At 38.7% G+C, this 9,412-nt stretch overlaps 1 protein-coding gene across 2 annotated transcripts; it reads left to right on the top strand.

Moving 5' to 3' along the window:
- Positions 1-519: 519 nt before the first annotated feature.
- Positions 520-9,142, top strand: malt3 (MALT paracaspase 3). Of its 2 annotated transcripts, none has more exons than XM_086298638.1 (15): positions 520-633; positions 844-905; positions 1,029-1,156; positions 1,256-1,394; positions 1,479-1,654; positions 1,785-1,881; positions 2,368-2,415; positions 2,537-2,740; positions 3,288-3,465; positions 3,584-3,658; positions 3,827-3,954; positions 5,236-5,385; positions 6,385-6,539; positions 7,156-7,272; positions 7,360-9,142. In XM_086298638.1, the coding sequence occupies exons 2-15, from the start codon at positions 869-871 to the stop codon at positions 7,681-7,683; spliced, it is 1,956 nt and encodes a 651-aa protein (XP_086154764.1). In that variant the 5' UTR covers positions 520-633; positions 844-868; the 3' UTR covers positions 7,684-9,142. The 2 variants fall into 2 exon arrangements, with proteins under 2 accessions (XP_086154764.1, XP_086154765.1); XM_086298639.1 differs by having other exon boundaries at positions 526-633; positions 826-905.
- The last annotated feature ends 270 nt before the right edge of the window (positions 9,143-9,412 follow it).

Below are 9,412 nucleotides of genomic sequence, written 5' to 3'. Positions count from 1 at the left end.
CGTTCATGGTCGACCATAATATCTACTGAAACATATAAAGAGACATTTTAAACACTCCGTATTTCAGATTTGTGCTATGACGCAAGGTTTTTGAAGCTTGCTTGTCTTCAACGTGACATTTTTTATTCGCGTTGCACCACGAACAGACATCTAGTAAAGTTTGAGTTAGCCTAACTAACTAACTAACTAACTAGAACTGAAAAACACCGTTTTACTTTGCTGCTCTCCAGACTCTGACCTCAGACAGTGATTATGCATCAGCTGAAAAGGGCCAGATTGCTCATTACCGTAATGCCAGAAAAAGAAGTTTGGCTTTTAATTTAAATAATTTACATCGCTCTAACAGGCACAGAAATGCTCTCTTTTGTTTCTTAAGTGTAAGATATGCTTCAGTATTATAACTAAAAGGAGACTTGGGTTTGTTTTTAGCATGATATGGATTGGGCTTTACTGCTTTGTTGTAAGGGTGCTCCAGTATTACAGACATAACGGTAATGTGTGCGTGCGCCTTCTCGTTCCGGGAAAGGGAGGAAGAGTTCGGGCTATAAATTTGAAGTTATGAAGCCTGAGAACAGGAAAACATATTCTGGCCGAGGGGTGACAGCTTCTCAACTAGTCCGAGGTTGACGGCAGGTATGCAGTAAAACACGTAATAGTTACGGTCATATTAAACACCTAATTACTCAGTTAGGACGTTTTTAAATATATCCTGGAGTTTTTGTACGGTTAACAGCTGACCTGACTAGAAATGAGAGGTTAAATACATCGTTTTCCTTTTCATGCCATTCATTTGGAGTTTCTTTTCTGTACGTGGGGATATTATAGGCAGTGATTTTCTTACAGTTCGGCAGAAGAAGAAAATGCACAGATGACTGGATCCTTCCCCAAGCACACAATGATCAGTGGTATGTTTTAATCTCAGCACCAGCACTGTTTCACTAGTGTTATTTTTTCCAGCGAAACAGAACTAAGTTTGGTTTTATGAAACTGAAGTTGTCGCTTTTTTGTTTTGTTTTTTTCCTCACTAGAAATTGTGATAGTGCGTCATCCTGTCTCTGTGTGTGTACCTGTGAACCATAAGGTGACTCTGAGTGTCCGTGCTCAGGGCACGGGCATCCTCAACTACCAATGGTTTACAGATGGTGCAAAAAAAGAAGTATGTGAATTTAACTTTCAAGAAGTTAGTTTTCAAGCACTCTTGTTGGATTTAGTGTGCAAATGACCGTTTGTTGCTGTCAATGATTTCCTCCCTAAGGTACCTAATGGCACTCTAGCTGATCTGACCATCAGAGCTCAACAAACTCAGCTCTATGTGTGCCGAGTGAATGACCAGTACTATAAATGTGTGTTCAGCAACTGGGTGAAGGTCAAGGTGTTGGACATTGATAAATCAGGTAAATCATCATGCTGGTTGCATGTCATTTTTGTCGTATAGATGCAGTTTTCATTTCAACCCGTCTTTTTCTTTGAATCGTCAGGCTTGCCCATAGACTGGCAAGGTGAGCCTCACATTGCCACCAACCCCAAGCCGCAAAAGATTCAACCAGGTACAAAACTTGTTCTACAATGCGCTGCCTTTGGTGTCCCAGCTCCTTCCTACCAGTGGTACAGAAATGGACAGCCACTGCTGGACATGAAAAGCGGTACACTGCAGGTAAGGAGGAACGGCGGTGAAGATGGAGTGTTTTCTTACCTCTGATCCCACTGTGTAATTCATTAAACAATGTAGTTAATATTTCACTTTTGGACAGAGACACGAACAATGTGATTTATTATATTTGCAGATTGAGCGCGCGACAGCTGAACACAGTGGAACATACCTGTGCTCGCTATCTAACACACTAGGAGAGAGGTGGACTGAGCCCGTCGATGTTGACATTGGTAAGCTGAAAGTGAAACCTAAAACAAAAATCAGTACAGTGATACCTGTCTTATCCCAGTTTCAGGACTGTATTCTTTCCCATTCCTTTACTTTCTCTATTACTAATAAAATGTGTCAAGGAGAAAAATAAATGCTTCACACTCCTTTCATTCCACTGGTTTAGCTCTAAGGCACTAAGTTGTTTCCATTATGCTGGAGGTACTTTCCCATTTCTACAGACTAAAAAGGAAGTTGTTCTCCAAATAGTGCTGGGCTCAAGCCTTATACACAAAACAGGAAAGTGATGTAAAGTGAAACTAGTTCTTGAAGCGATTCTCCTGTTTATAACTTACTTGGAATAAAAGTGACTTTCACAGAGAATACTATTGAATCTTTGAGTTCTATTGTTCTCTATATGCTCCCCAGACAGAAATGCTACTTTAGGTCAGTTTTTTGTTTAACATGAACTGATTTTGTGCTTCCTTTTTCTGTTTTCTTTTTTTAAGCACAATCTCTAGTGAAGAGTGATCAACCTCCTCCAGCAGCGCTCACAGGTAAAGTTTAATGGAAAGAAACATCTTGTCATTTGATGTGTGGAGAGGAAAACTGTCAGAGTGTTTGAGAATTTTCTTGTGTTGGAGTGATTTTTGAATCAGACATTGAACTTTCTTGCAGCCACTGATAAGGTCGCCTTACTTATTGGCAACTTGAATTACTCCAACCACCCGGCCTTGATGGCACCCGTCATGGATGTTCATGAGCTCGGCAACCTCTTGCGGCAGCTTGGCTTCAGAGTCGTCTCCTTGCTGGATCTGACCAGAGAGGAGATGCTTACTGCTATTGAGAAGTTCATTCATCTCCTTGACAAAGGCGTTTACGGTGAGCGTTATAATTTTTTTTTCCTGCCTATTTCTTTTGGAAAAAGCTTTTGTCATTAGCTGAATTTCAGTATTCAGCTGCTGTTCTTAGAAAATGCTGATGCTATTATTTAGAGGTTTATGTGGCACCTAAAGCACTGTAACTTCCTTCGTCATATTCCGTGGTTCTTATCTTGTCATCAATGTTAGATAACGGCTGTATGACTTCATACGTATGTGGGACGGTGTGGCTATTTCCACGTGCTTGTTAAATAACTCGTTCTTTTTATGTTTTACTGTTCCACTTGTAACAGTGTGTTAGTGTTATTAAAAAATAAATAAATAAAAAAGTGTTGGTGTCAATAGCACAGTTTGGAGCTGTGAGGTGATATTATCTGCTTCTATTCTCTCTTTCTGTTGTTAATAATGAAACAAATGTGATTAGAAGTCAGGCATCTTTATGATGATGTGTTACCTCCTCAGATTGACTGTCATGTATTCCAGGACTGCAGAATTACTGCAGCACTTTTGTTATTGTCGTAGTAATCAGATGTGTATTCTCTCTACAGGCCTTTTCTACTATGCGGGCCATGGTTATGAGCATGCGGGAAGGAATTACTTGGTGTCCGTCGATGCTCCGCAACCGTACGGAACCGAAAACTGTGTCTGTGTGCAGAGGATCATGCTCAGCATGCAGGAAAGGCAGACTGCACTGAGTGTAATCCTGCTGGACACCTGTAGAAAATGGTAAGTGCAATAATTAATTTCTGCACGGAGCCGATATCTGGATATGTAAATTTCTTTGTAAAAGCTCAGTTAACATGACATAGATTTGTTATTTGTTTAACTTCATTTCACTCTGTAGGTACAACCAGGGTTCCTTACTATCTGCCATCAAGCCACTGGCACCCAGCGGGAACACAGTTTACGGTTATGCCACGTATGTAGTATTAATTGTTTTGTATTCAACTGCAAATGGGGGGGGGGGAAATCAATTAATTGATTTCATGTGCAGCTTGTTTTTGGTTTATAGCATAAAATTTTAGAAAGTCACTGTTGTAGAAAGTCATGCAAAATAAAAATAACCCCTCTCCTTTAATTATTACAGGTGCGAAGATGCTGAAGCATTCGAGGTCCAGGACGGGGGCAAGAGTACTGGGATCTTTACAAAGTACTTGAACAAGCACATCCTGCAAGCTGAGAAAGTCACGCATGTTTTAGAGAAGGTTTCAGAGGGTAAGAGTTAAATTGGAAAATTAAGAATGGGGTTTTTACTTTGTTTACATGATGATTCATTTCCAAAATGCCTAATATAAAGGGCTGCTATATCAATAGAAATGGCTTTGACTGAGTGAGACATTAATGTGGCTGACACCAAAATCATTTGTTTCATTTTTAAGAAAACCATACATATCAATTAAAAATGTACATTTCCTTCTTTTTGTTTCTGTTCAGTTTATTAGGGATATAAACACATAATTCAGTAGGCTGACAGTTAGAGATGAAGGGTAAACAGCACCGAGGGGAACAGGTTGCCCTTTGGTATACACCACGGACCACAGACAACTTTTGGAATCGCTTGTATCTCATTTTAATGTTGTTTACTCGGGTCCTGTAAGTAAAGCGATGACTGTGCCGATGAAGGGAAGCTGTTCAGTGTGTTTGTCAGTTTGATGGGCCCCCGGTAGAAGAAATTTTCAAAATGCCATTAGCATGTGACCTCATTCTTTGGAAATTCACACTGTTGGATAGAGAAGAGCAAGAAACCTGAGAGCTGCAGAGTGCAAGACAGCTGCTCTGCAGTTTGGGCACTCCCTGCCACTGGTCTCATGGGCTCACTAACAAATTAGACTTACCAGAACAGGACATCCTGCTGACAGCCCTGTCTCGGTGTGTGAAAATATTTAAATGAATAAGTGTGGTGTTGGATATGAAAATTGTTCTTTTTTTTAACTTATTTATTTATTTATTTATTTTAAATTTGTGAGCCTCTTTAAGCCTCTCGTTTGGTTGTTTGTGTTATAGCAATAACCCTCTCATTAAAGGAGTGTACTTGCTTTATTCAGATGACAACTCTAAATTTGTGTCCTATTCTGTGAGCATAGTTTTAGTTCTCCCTGAATATCCCCCGTTTAGTCCTATTAATGACTTTTGTTTTGCATGCTTGACATCTTGTGAATAGGGTTTTTTCCCAAAACTCGTGTCATCAGTAACAGTGAATTTTAAAAATGCCTTTTTTTTTTAAAAATATCCCAGAGTTCCTCAAATACAACCATGAGATTCTGATGAATCTCTCATATTTGTTTCTGGAACATTCCTCACTCACTGCTGTCCTAAGATGAACAGACCACTAGGACAATTGCAAGGTTGCCAAAGTTTTCAAGCAGTGCTGATTTTCTTAAAGTTGTTTAAACAGGACCGAGTTAAAGGAAGGGGCCAAAGAAACGCTAAAAACGTGTGTAGCTGCTGTATTTCATTGTATTTACCTCCATCTGAACCCCTCCTTTTCTCCACCAGATCTGGGCAGAGATCCTCTAATCACAGGCAAACAGGCGGTGGAGATCAAACACACACTGAAGGAACCACGATCCCTTGCAGATCCAGTTCGAACCACCGGCCACACAAAAGAGCTTCACCTGCGAGATGCCTGCTGGAGACAAGCAAATGGTGAGATGGGAGAACATTTTCCTTCTTTTTTTTTTTTTTGTCTTTATCGATGTTACTGCTGGTGACAGAATATGTGCAAATATGCTTTATTTTCCTCTGAAGCAAAACAAATTAACATGCGGCCATGTCGCAGTCTTTAATAAACTGCACAAGCCATGATAGGAAAAAAAAATACTCCTCTTTGTCACGGTCAGTGTTTTTCACGGTCAAACATATCTGTTCCTCTAGTTTTTGCACTTGTTTGTAAATTCCCTGACGTCCATTCCGATATTTCAGAAATCCTCCTCCAGGAATTTGCTGACATTTGAGAGCACTTATATCGAGGCCATGATTGTTAGTCTCATGCTGATGAATTCAAAAAAGCAGCTGGAAATGTACAAGAGGGAAGCGACTGTGCCGAACGGGCCAGTAACAATAGTGGCTGTGGGCTTCGTTGACCCGACGTGCTGTTAGTTACATCGGAGGTGTTTGCGGTCATGACGTAGATTTCTCTCGCTGAAACATAAATCCCCACAAAGAGAGTGACTGATACTATTTAACCTTTTTCTCACCTCCTACTCAACAATGTGTGACAAACTAAATCTGCACACTGTGGTTTAAGATTTTTTCAGCATAATTCATGATTCCGTTTGATTAATGCAAAGAGGGAAATGGTTTATTTTACGCTGTGCATTTTCCCCTTTGATGGAAGGAAGTCTGTTTTGACAACTCAGACTTCCTCGTATTTTCTTCTTGCACATTTGCTCAAACTGAATCTTGATATTGTGGATTAATCTAAGAACTCTTCCTAGATGGAAGATAAAAGTCTGTGGCTTGAGATAAATGAGTTGCTGAAAGTCCTAATTTGGTCATGGGCTCTGCAAAATCCTCCTTAAGTAAATAGCATCATGATTTAAAAAAAAAAAATGAAATGTCGAATAAGTTTTGGAACATGTTTTTATGCATGCTTTTTTTCCCTTCTATTTAAAAAAACCAAAAACGTTTCACATCTGCTTTCAGAGCTACCACGGAAGAAGCGGCTGATGTTTCTTTGCAGAGTAGAAGTGGAAGTCAGCTTCTCAGCTTTGTACTCTAATGTTCTCGTAGCTTTTGCCACTGTAAAGACCACAGGCCCCCATACCCAGGACTGCGTGGTCACACTAAGCAGTATACCTGTAAGTATTTCTTATTTTCCACTTCACTGTCAGACTTTTTCACCAAATTCGGCTATCCGAACAAGCCTAAGTAGGCCCTGGAGTACAAAGGCAGGGGCATTGTTAATGGCAGTATGTCTAAATTGCAATACACTGAAATGTAACTGTTACATAACTGCTTTTGATTTTTGGCAAAGCCTATCAGTAAACTCAGGATTTGGATAAAATTCTCAGCTTGTCCCTACACGACAAATTCCACATGGCTCATGGCAAAATGCTTGTCAGTTTCCACTAGACAAAATGAATTTCTCAATGATGACCATTCACACCCACATTTCACATGTGTGAGGAAGTTCTGCCCATATATAGGCTTCCAGCATGCTGCAACCGCAGATGACTCAGGAAGCAGTAATGGTTATGAGCAGCTCTGCTCTTGTGAAATAATTCCGTCAGTTTGGCTGACTTTGACTCTTGCGTAATCCTGACATCTAGTGGCTGATTTTTGAATGTGATACTGCACTTTTTTAGCAACGATTCAGTGCCAAACCACTGTAAATACAGCTGTTTATTTATATTGATGAAGATGGTTTACATATATAATAATAATAATAACATTATTTGTGCTTTTAATCCTCAGACAATGGAAGACATATTTTCCAGGTCTGGCAGGTCAGAGGAGATGGACTCACTACTACTTATGAATAATGTTAACCCAGACTGTACTCTGAGGCTCTGTGCTCTTCAGAAGCTCAAGGTATGTCTCCATATATCTATACTAATACCTTTCTCTAATAGTGTTTACTCCTTACAATAATTGTTTTTGTTTTTTTGGTTTTTTTAGGAGTCTATGGTCATAAAGGTGGATCTACACTATACTCACAGAGACAGTAAACTGCGTCAGACAGAAAGCCAGCAGGTGGACATAGGAAAGCCTCTCGTGGCTTCCTGCAAGCTGTACAGGAGGAATCATGGAGCAGCAGGCAGGACACGAGAAGGCGCTTTTGCTAAAAGCATGGGCAACATCGCTAGCAGCAATCCCCCGCTGCATCAGACTGGGTCATGCCGCCCTTTCACTAGAAAGGCGGTGTGTGCTGCTAAAATTCCTGTTACGTGGAGCAATGAACCTGAAGAGAATGATGAGAACGACTTCAGCTGTCCACATTAAAACTTTCTGGTACTACTTTTGTAAATACTGGTTGGAAATCTCTTGTTTTGTTTACAGTTGCTGTAAACATGTTTGTACTTGTCTATGAATGATGATGATAATGTATAAGTGAGTAAGTGATTGAGGTTTGTTTTTGTCTTACCAGCCTTCAGCTGTTAGATTAGTAGGCACAATAACACTGTAAGCTGATTTTCATCATAAATTATATGCTTAGAAAACATTAATTGTATATAACACTTTTGTTTTTTCCATCAGTGGCAAGCTGGCTGGCCTAAATTATTAAATGAAGACAATACTGTCAGTAATTTATCTAATGAAGAATACTACGTTGATCACTTTTTAAAAAAAACAAAAACAAACAAGCAATTTATTATATCAATATGTTTTGCTGTTGAACTTTAAAATCTACATTTTAATTGTTTTGGGGTTGTTGTTTTTTTTGTTTGTTTGTTTTTCTCAAGGAGCATTTTCACAGTGATGCTTAATTCAAGTTTGTAGAATAAATTAAAATATGTCAGTTTTAACTTCGCTAGTACTGGGTTGGGCCGTCTTTTGCCTTTGGATTGTCTAAATTCTTCATGGCATTAATTCAATAAGGTGCTGGAAACATTCAGTTAATATCTGTTGTCTGTCTTAAGTCTTAAACCTAACGTACATTATCAGATTGTCACTATATTTGAGTAAAATTTGCTTTTAGCTCAAAACGAAGAATTAAAATCTCAAGTAGCTGCTAAGTCTGGAAAAATCAAAGTAGATTTTTTTTCCTTTAGTGCATAGCCTATACCTAACAGATAAATTAATTTTGTCGTATACAGTCTAAAAAATGCTGTGGGTTGCATTATTCGATATATTACTGTGCAAAAGTCTCAAGCCACCCCTCAGTTCTTTATATTGTTTTCAGTAAACTGGGATATGGGTGCTCTGATTTATTGGAACATGGAAATACAGCAAATAAGACAAAAACAGAGTTTGTTCAATTCTGTTGAGCTTGAAAGACAATATTTGCTATGATCACCTTTATTCATCGAAAAAAGTCTGAACTGTCTTAGGCAGCTTTCTTGTAATTTCTTTAGGTAGTCTTCAGTTTATGATTTCATCAACTTTGTTTTTTTCTGTTTTGTTTTGTTTTTTTTTCATATTTCTTAAGAACATGAGTTTGAGATACTGCTCATCTGCCATGTTTTTGTTTTGCTTTTTAAGCTCACCACTTCTGCCTTCGTCCTCCACTTTTTCAGTTTCCTCTTTTTAAAATGTTATTTTAGTGCAGCTATAAGCCAAGTTTTCAGCTGTCAGGTTTTTGGGAATCACCTTGTTGGTGCAAAAAATATCTTATGGATCCTGTCAAACTGTTCTATCTTTGGCAATTTCTGCAGATTCTGGTAAAGAAATGGGAATAAATTATGTGTTTTTACAACAGGCTGCTATAAACAGCTTAAAAGTGCTTAAAGATGCAATTTAAGATTGCTGAGTCTGTCATTTGTAGACCCAACACTGGTTTGTGCCTTTGGCTAGTTGCATTTTCTTATGCTTGAATGGTTCACTGGTCAGTGTTAAGTGGCAGAACAAGCAAATGGAACAATAGAACAAACAAAAAACCATGGTGTAAAAAAAAAAAGCTGAAAATGGTGTGAAAATGAGTGTCCAAAAAACTTTGACTCGAGATTATTGCTCAAGATCTTTTTTTTAAACTTACAAAAAGTCTGGCGAACTGGAAACAAAATAGAAATAA

Source organism: Aulonocara sp. 'chitande type north' Nkhata Bay, linkage group LG7, assembly GCF_057382095.1.
Source record: "Aulonocara sp. 'chitande type north' Nkhata Bay isolate Kocher_YH1m ecotype deep benthic linkage group LG7, A_spYH_male_GT1.1, whole genome shotgun sequence".
Lineage (NCBI taxonomy): Eukaryota > Metazoa > Chordata > Actinopteri > Cichliformes > Cichlidae > Aulonocara > Aulonocara sp. 'chitande type north' Nkhata Bay.
This window is presented reverse-complemented; position numbering and strand designations above follow the sequence as displayed.